The 18,698-nt window shown below is 38.6% G+C and overlaps 1 protein-coding gene across 3 annotated transcripts in view; it reads left to right on the top strand.

The window, feature by feature from the left end:
• ZNF292 (zinc finger protein 292) overlaps positions 1 to 16,016 on the top strand; it is a 28,530-nt gene extending 12,514 nt beyond the window's left edge. For all 3 annotated transcript variants that reach the window (XM_025895737.2, XM_018077968.2, XM_018077969.2), the window contains 4 exons: positions 87 to 289; positions 3,102 to 3,238; positions 4,455 to 4,596; positions 6,314 to 16,016. In XM_025895737.2, coding sequence (XP_025751522.2) covers positions 87 to 289; positions 3,102 to 3,238; positions 4,455 to 4,596; positions 6,314 to 13,483 — 7,652 coding nt within the window. In that variant the 3' untranslated portion in view covers positions 13,484 to 16,016. The remainder of the gene's footprint in view (positions 1 to 86; positions 290 to 3,101; positions 3,239 to 4,454; positions 4,597 to 6,313) is intronic.
• Positions 16,017 to 18,698: the final 2,682 nt, after the last annotated feature.

Genomic DNA, 18,698 nt, shown 5'->3' with positions numbered 1-18,698 from the left:
TCAGGGGTCAACCGTAAATGAGTAAATGTCGTCTGTTAATTCTGCAACATGCATATAATGTTTTGGCTTTTTTTTTTTTTTTTAAGTGAATGAATTTTTAGTGTCTGAAGGCCCTGTCCTGCTGGATATGCGTATTAAGCACCTAATGAAAACAAAGCAATTAACGCAAGCTACTGCCCTGGCAAAACTCTGCTCTGACCATCCAGAAATCAGTGCAAAAGGCAATTTCAAACAAACCTACCTGGTCTGTCTTTGTTCAGGATCACCAAATGAAAAGCTAATGGAAGAAGTAAGTAAAAAACTGAAGGATTTTTTTTTTTAGGCTCATTTCTTTAATGATAATAAAATCACTAGTCATAGGCTCGTTTTCTGTAGAAGAGGTTTTTCTCTTAAAATATGATCTAAAGATATTTTTGGTATTTTGTTTCTTCATTTAAGTCAATTCTAAGCTGAGTAGTCATGACTCAAAACACTTGTGGGAGTGTTAATATTAAGTTGCTAGTAGGCATTTTCTGCTTGTAGGCATTTCTCTGCCACAACTTTTTTAATTTTACTTGAAGTATTTTAAAACTCTGCCTCAGATTGCATTAGTAAGATGAAGATAATGGTTTTCCGATTCTTACTATTTTAGCTATAGCTTTTTGTGTACCTAATACATAGAATGGGGCCCTTTAGATGCTACTTGCAGTTCAGAGAATAAATGTAACCTCTTTTGACCCAAATTCCTGGGTGCGATAGAAGGTGAAATCAGATACTTCATCTGGTTTGTAATATAAAATCCTTCTAATTTAAATTCAGAAGTCAAACAGGAGATGACAGTTTTGCTCTTTTGCATTCTTTCAGGTGGCATCTTCATTTCTTATCCCATCCCAAAGTTTTAGCTGAGCTTTTTTCCTTCTTAAAGGATAATTAACTGCAATTGTCGCTTTTCTTGTCTGTCTGTATCTCTACTGTCTTTTTGTTATTGCTGTCTTTTTATGTTAATAAAAAGTATTAAGCATATTGCAGTTGATCATAAAGAGATGAAAGCTATGCACTGATTTGAGCTGAAAAAGTTTCCTACCCTAGTTTAGACTAAATTCCAAGATGACAGCTTCTCACTGACCTTGTTCTTCAGCTCAGTAGGATTGGATTTGTCTTGCTCTCCCAGCTCTAACTGCTGCAAACCCTGCCTGAACAGGCTCAGGAGGGGCTGTGAAAGGGCTGTGCAGTCTTATCCTTGTTTCTTGAAGACATTCAATGGAACTTGGAATTTATGAGCCTGCAAATATGCTCCCCTTTATTACTCAGCCCCACCGTGCTCCCAGAGCAGAATGGACTCGTTCAGTGAATGAGCTGTGAATCCCCAAAAGGAAGGGGGGGGAGCCTTTTTTCTTTGGATGCCATAATGTACTGCTAAGTTCAAATTGAGTTATCACAGAGAACCTAATTCAGATATTTCCAATCTTTGGGTTGCTTGGATTGCTTAGATTTGCAGCTTCAGCTTGCAGCAATGTTTCCAGTATTACTAATCATTCTGGAAAGATCACGTATTACCAAGAGAAGGCAGATATGCTTTAACATGTCAAGGTGGACTTATGAACTGAGAAGGACAGTAATTTTGTAGTGTGAGAACAGCAAGAAAATTGTAAAAAAAAATAAACTGTAAAAAACTATATTAGTGGTGTGAAAATTTTTATATCTGTTAGACAGAAAAGTAGCATTTGAGGTCATTTTCAGCTTGAATTAGTCTAGTAGTTTGCTTCAATAATGTGAAGAATTCAGATCTGCAGTATGTGAAATGCTAGACTGACAGACTTCATGGCTGGACCTACACAGACCTTTGTTGAAAACTGGGTCCCTTAGGAAGTCTGAGAGGTTGGTAAAGCTTTTCATGAAAAAAATTGTGTTATTGTAAGTTCAGTTTGCCATATTCTTCTCTAAGCTTTTAATTGATAGTCCCTGTCTGAAATGGGGCACTGAGCAAAGCAGACCTTCAGTCTAAATTGCTATAACAGTTATACTGTTCCATCTTAAGAAAGGCAGTTTTCTTTAGAAGATGACTTTGAGGTTATTAAACCTCAAATGACGTTCAGTGAAAGGTTATGAGTATATTCCTAAAGTGTCAATTTAGAGGTAAAAATGAGTAGTTGTACTGTTCAACGTTGTAGTTTGATTGTTGGAGCAGTAGCTGGATGCCACGGTGCCCAATGCAGCTGTGCTGCCACCTTATCCGAAGTACTTATCCAAACCACATGGGTGTTGGTGTGGACACTTCTGGTTCTTGCTTTGGAGGGTCTTGTGATTTCTGAAGAGAGAATTCCAACAGTGCTGCTGCCATGGTCAAACTATTCTTTAGCTGCTGGTGTCAAAGAATAAATACTAGCATGTCCTGCCAGATGCACTAATTGATGTAATCAGGCCAGTCTGCTGAGAATCAAATTAGACAGTAGTTGTTATAACAAGTGCGCTGGTTCAGTACTGATACAGCTGTCTAGTACTACTGGGCAAATGTGGTTTTTCCTTTGATTTGCCATGAAACTAAGAACTTTAACAAACAAATTATATTCTAGAGACTGTAGTGTTCTTCTAGAAGAGCATTCAGTTGACCTGCTTCTTAATGTACAGCTTTCCTTTTCCTTTGTATCTTTGATTTTTTTTTTAAATACTGGAGCATTTGTGTTAAACTTCAGATCACCCAGCTGTAGTATTAAGCAGTAGTAACATCAGGGACAAGTAAACTGAGTTAGAATTTCAGGTAGTTTTATTTCTGTGTTAGGCTGCAATTTAAAGCTATAAATCTGTGTATCACAGTTATAAGATTAATGTAATATATATTAGTAATTAATGTTGTACTTCAAAATTCTTAGGTTACTGGGACAGTAGATACAAATAAGTCATATGTCTGAGAAACTAGTTTATATTCACTTTTATAAAACGGTTTTTCTGGTGACATAGTCAGTTTTGACAATCTGTCTAGGAATGTAGTGATTTGTTTTTTAAGCTCATCTAAATATTCACCAAGTTCTAAATTACTATCTTTGCAAAGGCTCAGATGACTGAAATTGAAAACACTTTCTTAGTCTTGTTCTTTTCTTGTTCTATCCTTTCCTCCCTTCTAGATTACAGAAGTGGATTGCAAAGATGCTCTGGAAATGATCTGTAACCTAGAATCTGATGGAGATGAAAAAAGTGCTCTAATTTTGTGTGCAGCATTTCTATCTCGCCAGCTGCAGCAAGGGGAGATGTACTGTGCCTGGTGAGTTTGAATCTTGTTTTTGTCTAGTGGAACAAAAATTTGGTCTGGAAAAGTTAGAGCTGATACATAAGCCATAAGTGAATTTTCTTCAGCTGATAAAATCTGTGAGCTAAACAGGAGGGAGATAAGGCTCTTGGAGAGCTTAAAAAAAAAAAAGGATTTTGCAAGATTAGCGTCCATTATGAGAATTTGAAGGCCAAACATGTGATGAGGCAAATACCAATAGCTGGTTAATAATTTTTCTGTAGAAATAAGAAATTGAATATCTACAGACAACTAGTCAACATTATGTCAACATTTAATGGGTAAGTACTGTTCCCATTTGTCCTTCTGTAATAACACAATGTTTCTTTTTCTAATGCACTTTTATTAAAGGAGGAGCTCTTTACTACTATAACTACAGTAATAAATTAGATGAAGATACTTGTTGTTTAGGGCTTCCTTTCTTTAATGTGGGAGCAAATAACTGGTCTTTGTTGGCAGATATTTGAGCTGTTAGAGTCTGAATTTCCATCTGCTAACTTGCAAACCTGTACAATTCCTGAAGGATTACATAAAAAGATGCTTTGTTTGTGCATCTTTTTATGTGCAGCAGCAGGAGAAAACTGCTAATGCAGGATTTTGCTTCAAGAGATTCTGGTAAAAGTTAGGGGGTTACACCATTCCACAAGGTGCTAGGAACTCTTGGCTATTTGCACCTTAGGAGGAATGAAGTAGTGAGATAAAGTAGATGATAATTACTGTTTGGTGTTGGGGGGCTAATTTCTCACTAAATCACAGTCAGATTCAGCTCTTAAAGCAGAGCAACTTGAGGAAAAAAAATGCATCTACCACAGAGAAAAGGCAATCTTCTATAGCAGTTAGTAATTAGTAAAAGTTCAGGAGCGTACAGTTCCAGTCAAACTACTGTGCGAGACCTTTCTTTTTTTTTTTAAGACCACATCATGAGTCTGTAAATTATGTAGCATAAAGTATGGTAATACTGGTTTTATTCTGAACTGACCTTCTGGAACTGAGTCATTGTCATAATTTTTAAATTTAGATACTAATAGCATGGGTATTTTAATAAAAGCTTTTCTTGCTAAGATAATGTTTGAATAAATTCAGATTTTTTCCTTTTCCAAAGACAAAATGGAAACTGTTCTCAGTCTTGCATTTCTTGTGATCAGATCAGTGGTTACATTGCTGGCCCTGAAATATTGTTCTCTTGTTCTAGGGAACTGACTCTTTTCTGGAGTAAACTGCAGCAAAGGGTAGAGCCTTCTATTCAAGTGTATCTAGAGAGATGTCGTCAACTATCTGTGTTAACTAAGACTGTTTATCACATTTTCTTCCTGATTAAAGTAATTAATTCAGAGGTAAGGATACTCGTAAAAGAATATCTTTGGCACTTTTAATAGAACTGTAATCAGGAAAATTTATGAAAGCTTCTTGGATAGCCTGTCTTGCTGTACAGCATCAACCTTGGGGCAATCCTAACTGGTTTTAGGAAAGGCTATAGCAACTTCTTTCTACATTAAAAGTTGATTCATTTTGAATCATTAAAGCTTCCTTGTTTCTTTGGAAAAAAATGGGTGTGGGGGCAGGGCCAGTAGACAGAAAAGCTGACTACCAGCAACTGAGATGAAGGAAACACTGAAGGTGAGGCTATTAGCCTCTACTATTGCCCATGTCCTCTACATGAGGTATTTTCTGTAAGCAGGCCCTAACATTCCTCCTCATTATTTTCTGTATTTCAGAAATTACAGAAAATGGAGAGGAAAAGCTTATGAGGCAAGGAAACGATGGGTGTATATTAATATATAAGAAAAGTAAAATTACAGAAAGCTTAAAAAGAAAAAAAGAAATTACAAAAAATAAACCCTTTTTAATTGCTTATTTTAATAAATTAAATACTTGCCTTTTGTGGACTTAGATCCAATGTTATATTAAAACTGTTCATATATCTTGGCTAACCTCACCTTCTAATTTTCTTAATTTCCTTAGTAGTTGCAATATTTAATATTGATAGTTAAACTGAGCTCTTACGAAGCTTTTTAGTTGGGAGATTTCTGTAAGTCAGGATATTAATTCTAAGAATAAAAATTCCAGTTTTCCTTTTGCAGTGTTCTGGTATTGCTAATCATGATCATCTAATCTTAAGGATTGTTTTTTTCCAAAGATCTGAAATAAATTGGAATTGGGGGGGGGGGAATAACTTCCACGGAGTCTTATGATATTAAGAGCTCTGTCTGTTCCATGCCATATTCATTTTTTTCCAGTGAGTAGTGGATCATTTCACTGATGGCAGAAATTGGAGACCACTTAGGTAGTAAACTGGTGCATTCATAAATTCGCTCGACTTTATTCTCATGTATACCACAGCCTCTCTGTGCAGCCCTGGCAGCATAAAAAGTTTGTAAAGTCAATGTAAATGTAAATGATGTTGCCTGAAGGTATGAATGAGAAAAGACCACATGACCTTTGGAACATTCAAATGATGGAACATTTAACTATACTTAACTATATTTAATGCTTTCAATTGGACTGAAGCCATGTGTTCAGTTGAGGTCAGTTGACTTTGAAATGTCATAATCTTTAAAAATAAAAATAAACCTTTTTACCTTAAGTGATTTCCAAATTATAGATCTTTCTGAAGATTGTGTTTTTCTTTAACTTGTAGCACTGTTTACCATTTGAATTCTGCACAGTTTTAATGCTTCACAGAAGCTCTTCTGCAGTAACTGTGACTCAACTGACAGGCTTTGTTTAATGAAAAGGCTCAGTGTTGCTCTAATATAAAATGAACACCTCTAACATACAGTCCTAAAGTCCTCAAACTAGACAGAACATAGAATTAATTTGTCTTTTAGTTGTATGTAAACTTCCGCATTTTTGTCATAGCATGAAGACATATTATGCAACCTAAGGAATAGCATCAAAAGACAAACCATTATGTTTCTTAAAGTGAAGTATTACTGTGAACTCTAGATGCATTTTTTCTGACACTTAGGATTGAATAATGACATCTTTCACTTACAAGTATAGAAAGGGTTATGATAAGCTGACTTAGTAAAATTAGTCTTGCTTTTACAGATTGATGGTGCTGGACTTGCAACCTGCATTGAACTATGTGTGAAAGCATTGCGCTTGGAATCCAGTGAAAATGCAGATGTCAAGATATCTATTTGCAAGACCATCTCCTGCTTACTTCCAGATGATTTGGAAGTTAAACGTGCTTGTCAACTGAGTGAATTTCTTCTCGAACCCACTGTGGATGCATATTATGCTGTTGAAATGCTGTATAATCAGCCTGACCAGAAGTATGATGAAGAGAATCTTCCAATACCAAATTCTTTGCGCTGTGAGCTCTTGCTTGTGCTGAAAACTCAGTGGCCTTTTGATCCAGAGTTCTGGGACTGGAAAACTCTAAAGCGTCAGTGTCTGGCACTTATGGGAGAGGAGGCGTCCATCGTGTCCTCAATAGATGAACTAAATGATAGTGAAGTTTATGAGAAGGTTGAGGATTGCCAAGAAGAGACTAAAGAAACTTCTATGAATGGGCTTGCTGGCCTTGATGAAGCTACAAGCCTTCTTAAGGGTATCGGAGATGAAAAGCAGAAAAAGAGAGAAATCAAAAAGCTCAGAGAGAGGGGGTTCATATCAGCTAGATTTAGGAACTGGCAAGCTTATATGCAGTATTGTGTGTTATGTGACAAAGAATTCCTAGGTCATAGAATAGTTAGACATGCACAAAAACATTATAAAGATGGAATTTACAGTTGCCCTATTTGTGCCCAAAATTTTAATTCTAAAGAAAACTTTGTTCCCCATGTAACTTTGCATGTTAAAAAATCCAGCAAAGAGAGATTAGCTGCTATGAAACCACTGAGAAGACTGGGAAGACCTCCTAAAATTGCAACTGCCAATGAGAATCAGAAAACTAATTCTGTATCCAAACAGGAGCAGCGACCCATTAAGAAGAACAGTCTCTATTCAACAGACTTTATTGTGTTTAATGATAATGATGGCTCAGATGATGAAAATGATGACAAAGATAAACCTTATGTACCAGATATAGTGCCAGTTCAAAAGCCACTCCCTGTTAATGAGTTCACGTGCCCTGTAACATTTTGTAAAAAAGGTTTTAAATATTTTAAAAATCTAATAGCACACGCAAAGGGGCATAAAGATAATGAAGAAGCTAAACGTTTTCTTGAAATGCAAAGCAAAAAAGTGATTTGCCAGTACTGTAGACGACATTTTGTAAGTGTTACTCACCTGAACGATCATTTACAAATGCACTGTGGCAGCAAGCCTTATATCTGCATACAGATGAAATGTAAGGCTGGTTTTAACAGTTATGCTGAGCTACTGACACACAGAAGAGAGCATCAAGTCTTCAGAGCTAAGTGTATGTTTCCTAAATGTGGCAGAGTGTTTTCTGAAGCCTATTTACTCTATGATCATGAAGCACAACACTATAATACCTATACCTGCAAAGTCACAGGCTGTGGAAAGGTATACCGTTCACAGAATGAATTGGAAAAGCATGTTGAGGATCACAGCAAGCAGCCTGAAACAGAGCAGCAGCCTGAAAACCAAAATAATCAGTCCAATCTTAGTCCATCTTCTAAAGCTAATGAAAACACCAGTGGAGTTACTGTTAAACAGGAAATGACATCTCCTCCATCTGACAACCAAAGTAGTTCCACTGAAGAAGAAAATGTTGTTTGGAACCAAATCAAAGCAGAGCCAGTAGGGAACGAAAGTGTAAATGCGCCGACGAGTATACTGCAGCAAGGCGATGCCTTGCCTAGTGCTGGTTTAGAGCAGTCTCCTATAGGCTCAGTGAAAACAGAAGTGACAGTTCCAGCAGGCAGCATGAAGCTATCTGTTGTTAACCAGAAGATCCGAGATACTTTTGCAAAAAGAGGTAAATTGGGTGCTATTGCCAGTAAAGTAGATACTGCTAAACCTGGAGTGCAGCAGTTGTGCCCATCAGTTGACTCTTGTCTTCCAGTTTTCCAGGAGAGAAAGGAGGAAGACTGTCTCAGTCAGACTCAGAATATTCAGACTGTTTCTGTGACCTCAGACACACTAAAACCAGAAACCCTTGAATCAAAAAGCTTAGAAAGACAAGTAAGCATTGTAAATCCATTCAGCATGCAGAATCAGACAGGATATCGAAACAGTCTACCCATTTCCAAACTTGAAATTGAAGACAGTATTAAAGCTGCAGCTAATCTATATAACCTGCCTTTAAAAACTTTAGAAAGTATTACATTTATTCCATCACAGCCTAACGTAAATAACTCTCTAGTTCCAGCTGTGTTACCAGCAACCCCAGTTCAGAAATTTAATTGTCAGGTTGAAGGTTGTACTCGAACGTACAACTCGTCACAGAGCATTGGCAAACATATGAAGGCAGCACACCCTGACGAATATGCTGCTTTTAAAATGCAGCGTAAAAATAAGAAACCACGAAAATCCAGCAATCTGCAAAATGTGCCCAACGATGGGAAGATTGTGTATCTTACGCCATCGCAAGTGGGCAATCTCAGTGGTGCTGCTTTTACTGCACAGAACAAATCAAATTTGAATCCCACCTGTTCCAGTCAAGTGCAACATGTCTCAAGTTCTCTTTTCCCAACGCACCTAGAAAATTTGGCCAATCCTATGTTGCCTGTAGTGGAAAGTGTCATAAATCCAAGTTTGTCTACTCGTATTAAAAGTGAGCCTGAGAGTGTTTTATGTTCACAAATGGAAAACCTTTCTGGTGCAACCTTACCTTCCCAGTTGGATGATTTAGCAAAAACAGTTATGCCTCTGAATATTGATGGCAGTTCAGATCCTTTTCTTCCTTTGCCTGCAGAAAATGGTCCAATGTCTCTGTTTCCTTCGTCAGCAGAGAATCCTCCAAATTCAGTCTTCTCACAACTGGAAAATAACACAAATAGCTTTTCATTGCAACTAGAAGGAAACACTAGTTCTGTTTTCCCAAAAGAGGAAAGTGTTGATCAAATATTTCCCTCACGATTGAGTAATGAAAATAACTTCAGTGAAACTAGTTCTCAACATCCAGCTTCAGAAAAGGTGAAAAAAGATCGTGGCCAGGGCCCAAATGGGAAAGAAAGGAAGCCAAAACATAACAAGCGGGCAAAGTGGCCAGCAATAATTAGAGATGGCAAATTTATCTGTAGCAGGTGCTTCAGAGTTTTCACTAATCCTAGATCACTTGGTGGCCACTTATCTAAGAGGTCGTATTGTAAGCCTCTTGAAGGATCAGAAATTTCTCCAGAAGCCCTGCAGGCTAATGGACAATCTTTGCTTGCCAGTATGATTCTTTCTTCAAATTCATTAAACTTGCAGCAACCCCAGGAGTCTGCCTTCAATCCAGAAACGTGTTTTAAAGATCCGTCATTCCTCCAGTTACTTGCAGCTGAAAATCGTTCCACAGCCTTACTGCAGACTATGTTTCCACGAGCCAGTGTGACTAATACCAGTGGGAATGAGGAAGGAAATCAAATTATAAAACAAGCCTTGGAAAGTGCAGGCATCCCGAGTACCTTTGATAACACAGAAGTACTTCCACGCGTAGTGACAACAAGTTGTGTCTCTGGTACGACTCAGATAAATGCAGCTGTTCTGCCCAACTCAGCCACGTCCCCTCTGCTGCAGACAGTCTGTAACCCCAGTACCCTGCTAACAGACCAAAACAGGACCCTCAGTGCCAAAATGCCTCATGAATGCAAGAGTTTGCCTGGTTTTGCAACAGAGGACTTAATGCTAAAGACCATTGAAAAAGGCTTGTGTCCTAGCTCATTTTCTAATACTGTTGCAACAGCACAAAACTTTGCAGGGAACAGTTCACGAGTTTCAGTTATAAGTAGTCCCAAGAATTCAGGATCAAGCAACTTGAATAAGAAGGGAACCAGTTCTTCAAAGAGGAAGAGAAAAACAACTACGCCTTTGTTTGTGCCCAGTATATCACAGAAGGTAGCAGTAAATAATGCAACAGTGTTGGGACTTCTAACCAAAAGCACTGAAGGAAACATGAAAATACAGGGAGAAGGTTTTCAGTCCAACTTGCTTGCAAATTGTGGCTCTCAAGCAGTGGTGGAAAATCTCACGCAAAAACTCAACGTTGACAATCAGTTATTCATGGCCAGTATCAAAGAGAATTTCAAAACAAATATCGAGGCTCATAGAGTGTTGCCCCCTTTAACAGTAAAAAGTGAAAATGGGGATTCCCAAATGATGACTGTAAATTCTTGTGTGCGAGCAAATTCGGAGGAACAGATTTCAGAAGACAATGTTATGCAGAACTTTGAAAAAACCTTGGAAATAATTAAAACTGCTATGAATTCACAGATACTTGAGGTGAAAACTGAAATTCAGGATACCATCGCTGATTCAGGACAGAACTTGCAAGTAAATAGTGCACAGGCTTCCTCAGAAAATTCTGCACCCAGTGTAAAACTACCCACTCCTGCACAGTTTTCTGTGCACACTGGGAATGTCACTGCTGCAAAGGGTAGTTCTGCTCAGTCCGAGACATCTCAAAAGGATGATACTAAAATGTTGGAAATTTTGGAGGGCTTGCAAAAACTGAAGCTCGAAGATGATTCTCCTCTTCAGATCTCTGAGACTGTTTCCCAGTGTCCTCCAGCAGACACGCTAGCACCAGCAGTCCCAGTTGTATCAATTGAAAATAAGCCCCTCATTCAGATATCTCCAGAGGCAAGTAACATTCAGTTTAGTGATAGAGTTAATAAACCTTTTGTATGTCAGAATCCTGGCTGCAATTACAGTGCTATGACAAAAGATGCATTATTTAAACACTATGGCAAGATTCATCAGTACACTGCAGAAATGATACTAGAAATCAAGAAACATCAGTTGAAGTATGCCCCATTCAAATGTGTTGTAGCTACCTGTCCAAAAACGTTCACAAGGAACTCTAATCTCCGAGCACACTGTCAGCTTGTACATCATTTTACAACAGAGGAGATGGTAAAATTAAAAATTAAAAGGCCTTATGGCAGAAGATCTCAAAATGAAACTGTAAACACAGCCCCACAACCTGTTGAAATAAAAACTGCGCAGACACTAGTAACAGAAAACAAAACTGTAGCTCCGTTGGTCAAAGAAGCTCAGATAAAGGAAGTTGTAGAACCTGTAGAAGTCTTGGAAAAACTTCTACCTGAAAATAATATTCCTGAAAGACTGGAAAAACCTCCCCAAATGGTTACTGTTCCGCTTGAGCAGCATAATGCAGCCTCTTTTGGTAGCACAGAGGCACAACCCAAAGCCCGCAAGGTTAGGAAGCACAGGAAGGAAAAAGAGGAGAAAAATGGTAGGAAGACTGTAACAAAGTCTCTAGAGTTTCCCACAAGGTACAGCCCTTACAGACCATACCGGTGTGTCCATCAGGGCTGCTTTGCGGCTTTTACAATACAACAAAACCTAATCCTTCACTACCAAGCTGTGCACAAATCAGACCTTCCTGCCTTCTCTGCTGAAGTGGAGGAGGAGATTGAGCAAGGCAAAGAGGAACGAGAGGAGGTGGAAACCAAACCTGCCATCAGAGAGTTCAGGTGTGAGGTGAGTGACTGCTCCCGCATCTTTCAGGAAGTTACCAGCTTGATACAACATTATATGAAGCTTCACAACATGACCCCAGAGCAGATTGGAAACATGAAATCAGCCCCAGAGGTGGGAAGGTTTTTTTGTGACCAGTCTCAGTGTAAGTCTTCATTTACAGCATATCTTAACTATGTTGTGCATCTTGAGACAGATCACGGTGTTAAGATAAGGCCAAACAAAGTAGAAGATGATGGCGTATTTAAGTGTGACTGTGAAGGCTGTGACCGTATTTATGCTACTAGGTCTAACCTCTTGAGGCATATTTTTAACAAACATAATGACAGGCATAAAGATCATCTAATAAGACCCAGGAGACTGACACCGGGCCAGGAAAACATTTCAAGCAAAGCAAATCAGGAGAAACCATCGAAGTCTAAACAGAGAGCACTCAAAAACAGATCAGGAAAAGAAGGTAACAGGCTGTCAGTGAAAACAAAACGAAAGAAAAATGTGAGCTTGGAAAATAACAACGCAAAAGAAATACAAGTTCAAGAAAATAAGGCTTATTCACTGAAACGTGGCAAGTATGTGTATTCAATAAAGACTAGACATGATGCCTTATCGGAATGTACAAGCAGGTTCATGACTCAGTATCCATGTATGATAAAGGGATGTTCCTCTGTGGTTACAAGTGAAAGTAACATAATAAGGCATTATAAATGTCACAAACTGTCCAAAGCATTTACTTCCCAACACAGAAATCTCCTTATTGTGTCTAAAAAGCAGTCTGTACCCCCGGTTAAGGAAGCCTCTTGTGAGCAAGAGGAGACTGATAAAAAAGCTGATGTGAAAGAGCCTGAACCGAGTTTGATAATGAGCAATAATGATTCAAGCACAACTACCTTACCACAAAAGGAAACTGAAAAAGGTGAGAAGGATGAAGTGGATGAACTGACAGAACTATTCATTACTAAACTAATTAATGAGGATTGCTCAACTGCTGAAAATCAAGCAAAAATCTCCTCCACTGTAAATAGTGACTTGCAGGAGACCGGCTCCTGCTCCTCAGAGAAGCAAAGATCAAACAACCTGAAAAGAGCAAATAAAGAAAAAAATGTATCTCAGAATAAGAGAAAGAGAGCTGAAAAAACTGAGGAAGCACTGCCTGTTGATGTGAGTAGCATGCATAGGGAGGAAGAGACTGCTGTTGCCATTCAAACGGCCGAGGAGCAACCTGCAGCTTTTGACTGGAGCTCGTTTAAGCCAATGGGTTTTGAAGTGTCATTCCTCAAGTTCCTTGAAGAGTCTGCTGTGAAGCAAAAGAAAAACACTGAAAGAGACTTCCACAGTGGCGGAACCAAAAAAGGATCCCATTCAAACTCACGGAAGTCCAGTGAGAAGACCCCTGTAGCAAGTGATAATGTCACTTGGTCATGTTCTGAAACTGAAACCCTTGTACTGTTTGCCAACCCATCACAGCTCCCATGTGGTGATAATGTAAAGATAGTTTTAGACAAGACTCTTAAAGACTGCACTGAGCGTCTGTTGGAGCAACTTCAGGAAATGAAACCTGTTGTCAGTTTGAGAAGGCTTGAAGGACGTTGGGAGGATAATCCAGAGGTTATAGCTGCAAAAGTAATTGTTTTGGGTACTGAGGAAGGGGAATCAAAATACTGAAAACCTAATGTGTTTAACCGTGACCCGTAATAGAATTTATTTTGAATAGGAAGCCATCAAGCATGCTAGTAACTGTGGAGCTCTTTTATTTTGAAGTGATTTAATCTAGCAAAAAACATGACATGAGTCATGTAAATATCTTATTTGTTTTTATCCCTATGGGACTTGAAGAACAGAGTAATTGCTTCAGTTCTGTAAATACTTTATCAAGACCTCAACTTTCTATCAGATTGTCCTTTCCATAAACTAAATCTTTGTGAGTTGTCTGTGATTGGTATCTTTCACCAGGTTACTTCTCATGTATAACAGTTCTCTTTATTTGTAGATACAATTTTTTTGTATATATTTATTATTGTAAATCATTTGCTGCCACCAGCAGTCTGTAAGTCTAAACTATTAAATGACACATTTATATTCGGAATTTTAATTTGTAACTAAGTGAGCAAGTTTTTAAAACTGTCCTTCAGTCATTTTAAATTAAGAACTTTTGAACTAAAGCTAGCTAAGTCTGTCATATCCAGTTTATTTTGCATAAAGCATTTATTTACAGAAGAGGAGCTGGATAAGATCACATTTCATAGGTTAAACATACTGACACACTCATTTTTGTAAATTTTGACATCCAGTATCTATGGATGTTATTCATATGTAGTTAACACATAAATATAATAGTTTTCTTATAGCTACATTTTTCATTGCTTTTAATTGGATACAAAGCATTTATGATTCCATAATAAAAATGGAAATGTGAATAAAAATAGTTTGCTACATTGGAGATTTAAAACAATATTTGGTATTAAAGAATCCGTTGTGAATGTGATAGAAAATTAGTAGTGTGGAGCAGTGTATATATTTGAGGTGGTGATTTGTGAAGTAGCCCAGTATTGCCTTAAATAAAAACACATTTCATTTCTTGTTTTATACATGTGATCTTATAAAGGTTATTTTTGTTTCTGTAACTTAGATTGGTGTATAGTTTAATTTTTGTTAAAAAAACAAAACAAAACAAAAAAACTTCAGAAACCGTTTTTGTAAATAGTGGGTTTATAAAACAGATGGTTTATTTTGATAATACCAGTTTGGTATCTATCCATAAAATACACGAGTCCTTATGCCATACCATTAAAAGCTAAATAAACAAGACACTTCCTGAAAGGGAAGTGAGATTGTGATCTTACAGATAAACTCAGTGGTTGTGCTCTATTGATGGCATGGGCTCCCTTTGCGCTCTTCTGCCTCTTGCTGACTGTACCTGGCACCACTCTCACAACCTCCCTTTTCCACACTGGAACGAGCCTCAGAAGCGGTGCTGCTTGTAGTGCCCGGGATTGGAGCAATTCCTCTGTATGCTGCTAACTGAAATGACAGGTATCCAGTTTGTTGAGTAACCAAAAATGTGAATGCATTGGTGGGAGCTGTCAGTACCCAGAAGTCTTCAGTGTTGGTTTTCACATGTGATTATCTTGACTCAGATGGGACAAGCCAGCTGGGTTGTGTGGTACCAAAAATTTTTCTTGGATTATTCTCATTATTGGGTGTGACCTACCTTCAGTAATATAAAATAGTCTTTAACTTGGGTGAGATTGGCTTGATTTTTATTTTTTTTTTCTATGAACTTGTCTTGCCATGTAAAGCTTTGTATTAAATGCTACACTTGATTGCTCTTAAGCTATTCACCTGGAATCTTTGATAGTTTTCCCGAATATCAGTCCACAGGGCACATTCCTACAACAAAATGAAATTACTTGTTGCGAGAGTGAGGATTATGTATGAAACAGCAGGAAGGCAACAGCAGTTCAACTTGAGCATAGCCCTTGGTTTGCTTTGTGGTGCTAAATTGCCTACCTTCACAGACAGCCTGTGCTTCCATTTGAACAGAGCCCCTTGGCTCCTCTCGCTTTTGTTCCCTCCCAGGTGACTAAACTGATAATTCTGCCAAGTTAGTAAATCAAAGGTGTTGTCTGATAAAACCAAAACAAATCCTTGCATTTTAACTCTAGGAGAGTTTGTTGTAATAGTTACAAGCACACAGTGCCATGTTCTACCTACTAAAGGCCACGTGGTCCCCCTGGATGGAGCTGCTGTTGGATACCAGCCATGGTGATTGTAGAGGGAACTTCTGCAGGGGAGAAGAGGGCAGAGATCCTCTGGAGTGAATCCACAAAGATCGCCTGAAATCTCATTTTCAGCTTTACTTAGCCACTGCAGTCACTGTCAACAGACCTCGCAACTGTTAGTCTTTTAGAAGAATTTTTGTGTTGTGAATTGAATAGTTTCAGCATTGACATTCCTGATGATAAATTCCACATCATTTGCAGTTCTTGGACTGAGAATGGTATATAACTATTTAGCTAAACAATGCTATACTAGAATGCTATTTAAAAAAAAGAGAAAAGGAAAAAAATTCCAATGTCATAAATATCCAGAAAGTAATTTCTGGTTTGTATCTGAATGTAGGGTCTGAATTTCTGAGAATGAAATATTTAATACTGTCTCATCCCAATCCAATTAAAGTAGGTGCTGTTCCAATGTAGTCAGTGCCTTCCTTGACCCTTTTAGGTGGGTACTGACACAGGTAAGCTAGTATGGGGCTTGTTTTTTCCTTTTTTTAAAAAAAAAGTGTTTTGAACTTAAAATGGGGGACCAAAGGCAGGGTCTGATTTAAGATGTCACAGACTGCAGAGGGCATTCTGGTTTGGTAATGCCACCTAGAAAGGCTCCCAAGGAAAGAAAACAGGTATATATATACATATATATATATATATATATATATATATAAAACATACCATTTGGATGTTTTATCTTCGGTGATGTAGGAAACCTCCCACTGTAGCAGCGGCAGGATGCCTGAAGGGATGGCTTCTCTGGAGCCTGAAGCCCTTGGGGCTGCAGAGCAGGATGGGGCTCCAAAGTGGCCAAGGCAGCTCTACCAGCAGCACCTCAGCCCGCAGGGTGCCCCAACACCCAGAGGTGCCGCTGGCCCCATTGCTTAGTCCCTCTCTGTCTTCTGCCTTGCCTTTTTCCTTCCTCTGTCTCTGCCTTCCAGACTTGTCACCTGTGAAGGGGGGGGTGGGCAGGGGGAAGGCATTCAGGCAAAAGCTCGCTCTTTTAGCCCCTTGTTGCCATCAGGAATGTACTGACCAAAACAGAAGTTGGTGCTGATGGGGAAACAACCAAATCGAGGAGTCTGGCTGGATGCAGAGAACAGACTGTTTTGTGACTGAAAGTCACAGTCAGTCTCTCTTGTGGTTAACTATGTTTATAAAGAAATCTATTGTCTAAGCCCTAATTCAGTGTAAATAAGAGTAGTGGGTTTGTCCTCACATGTTTTAGGGGGTCCTTCTGAGCAGGATGGGGGGACTGTGGGTTACACTGGGATGTCAAGTCTATGGCTGTTGGATAGCAAGTGAGCAATGCTTGTACAAGTAAGACTAGAACCAGTTGTTGGATCAGGTGAGGAAAAGTAGTTGGCTAATTGTTGCAATGAGTTTCTGTGCCAAAGAGTTGGTTATGGCTCCCACCTGTGCAGGCAGGGACATGCTGCCCTGAGGTTTAGGTCCCCTGAGCTGGAGAAGCTCATGCTCAGCCCTGGCTGGAGCCTTGGCATGGAGAAGGTGATACTATTAAAAGGGTGGGAAACAGGGCCAGTGGTACTGGAGAAGGAAGTAGAGGGAATAAACTATCAGCAAATAGGGAAATATTTTTCTGTGTCTTTTTTTCAAACCTTTTCTGTCCCAAGGCAAGGAGCTTACTTGGATTTTAAAGAAAATGAAAGTCTATGTAAGACATGGATCTTTTGATGTTTTGGAATATGAATGAGGTAAATATTTTTTTATGAATGTGCATGGAGTGATCATGTTTTTTCTCCGTTACTGTATAGGCTCAGATCAGCTTATCAATTGATTATATCCTTGTGGAACATAGCACTTGAATTAATTTTTTTAACATGTCTATTTGGGTGACTCAGAAGTTTAGGGGCCAAGCCTGTAAACTCATTTGAACCAAAAAATATAACAGCTAACGCCTTCAGGGATGTATGGATGAGTGAAACTTAAACTGGAGAACAAAAGCCTATAAAGGCAGGGAAAGGACTGTGGAAGGGAAGGAGCCAGTAAAAGACCAAATGATGGCCAAGAACAAGGGTTCAGAAAGAGATGAGTTTATTTCTGTTCTCTCAGGTTCAGCAAAATCTGACAGAGCTGCCTTGTGTGACTCTCCCTTCCTTTTCATGAGTTGCTCTATCAAACACTCAAATTTTTCAGCACATGATGTGAAGGCTACTTGGCAGTTTGCTGTGAGTTGGGTTACACAGAGTTGGTCCGTAATAATAAATTCTCAGAATATTTCTCATGTAAGGTACTGGCTTTGTCAGAACTGAAGTATCCTCCAAGACTCGAAACATGTTGATTTTGGAATTTATTTATCATTTCATGGCTGTTGGAAGATAGAATTAAAAATAAAACTTTGAACATACATTCCAAAGAATTAGAGTTCTTGTTTCATGGGAAAATTTTTGGTCTAAGTGGGAATCTCTGACCAGCCACAGAGCTTTAGGGGATGCTCTAAAACCCTTCAAGCGCTGACTTTATACACTTTTTTATTAGAGAGCAGCTAATGCACAAATTTATCAGAAACCTGTGTTGTCTAAACTGTGTTTGCTTCTCTTCATTTTCTCCCAAATAAACCTTACTTTAAAAACAATGAATACTTTTTCATTAGTGTGCTGTCTTAAAATCTGTCCTCAATAATTAAAACCCAGACATTTTAGAAACACTTTTTTCTTTCGTAGTGTTGCCCTTATCTTAAAAAAATTATGCATGAGGGCACAAAAGGTCCAAGATGATTTTGGGTTTTGTTCTCCGTTACTCAGACTGTGGAAGTCACAGTTTCACAGGGCTCATGGGCAGTGGTTTTGCTTCATGCATTCTTTGGTGGGTTTTGTCCAGTAGCTGCAAAAGACTTTCTAACTGGTATTTCTGTCATGAGCCACATTCTGTGTATGTAGAAATTTAACAGGAAACATCCTGAATTGCATAAAGCACCTTGTCTTGATATAGGTACTGATGCAGCATCACTCGAGATGTAAAACTTTAACTGGCCACAGGCTGGCAAGGTGGTATCTGAGGGACTGCTGTCACTGGTCAGTTTGGCAGCAAAACCTTATAAAAGTAGGTTTATTTTAGGAAAAAAACCAACACACCTTGAAAATCACAGT

This window comes from Manacus vitellinus, unplaced genomic scaffold (genome assembly GCF_001715985.3).
Source record: "Manacus vitellinus isolate BGI_N305 unplaced genomic scaffold, ASM171598v3 scaffold_4_pilon, whole genome shotgun sequence".
Lineage (NCBI taxonomy): Eukaryota > Metazoa > Chordata > Aves > Passeriformes > Pipridae > Manacus > Manacus vitellinus.
This window is presented reverse-complemented; position numbering and strand designations above follow the sequence as displayed.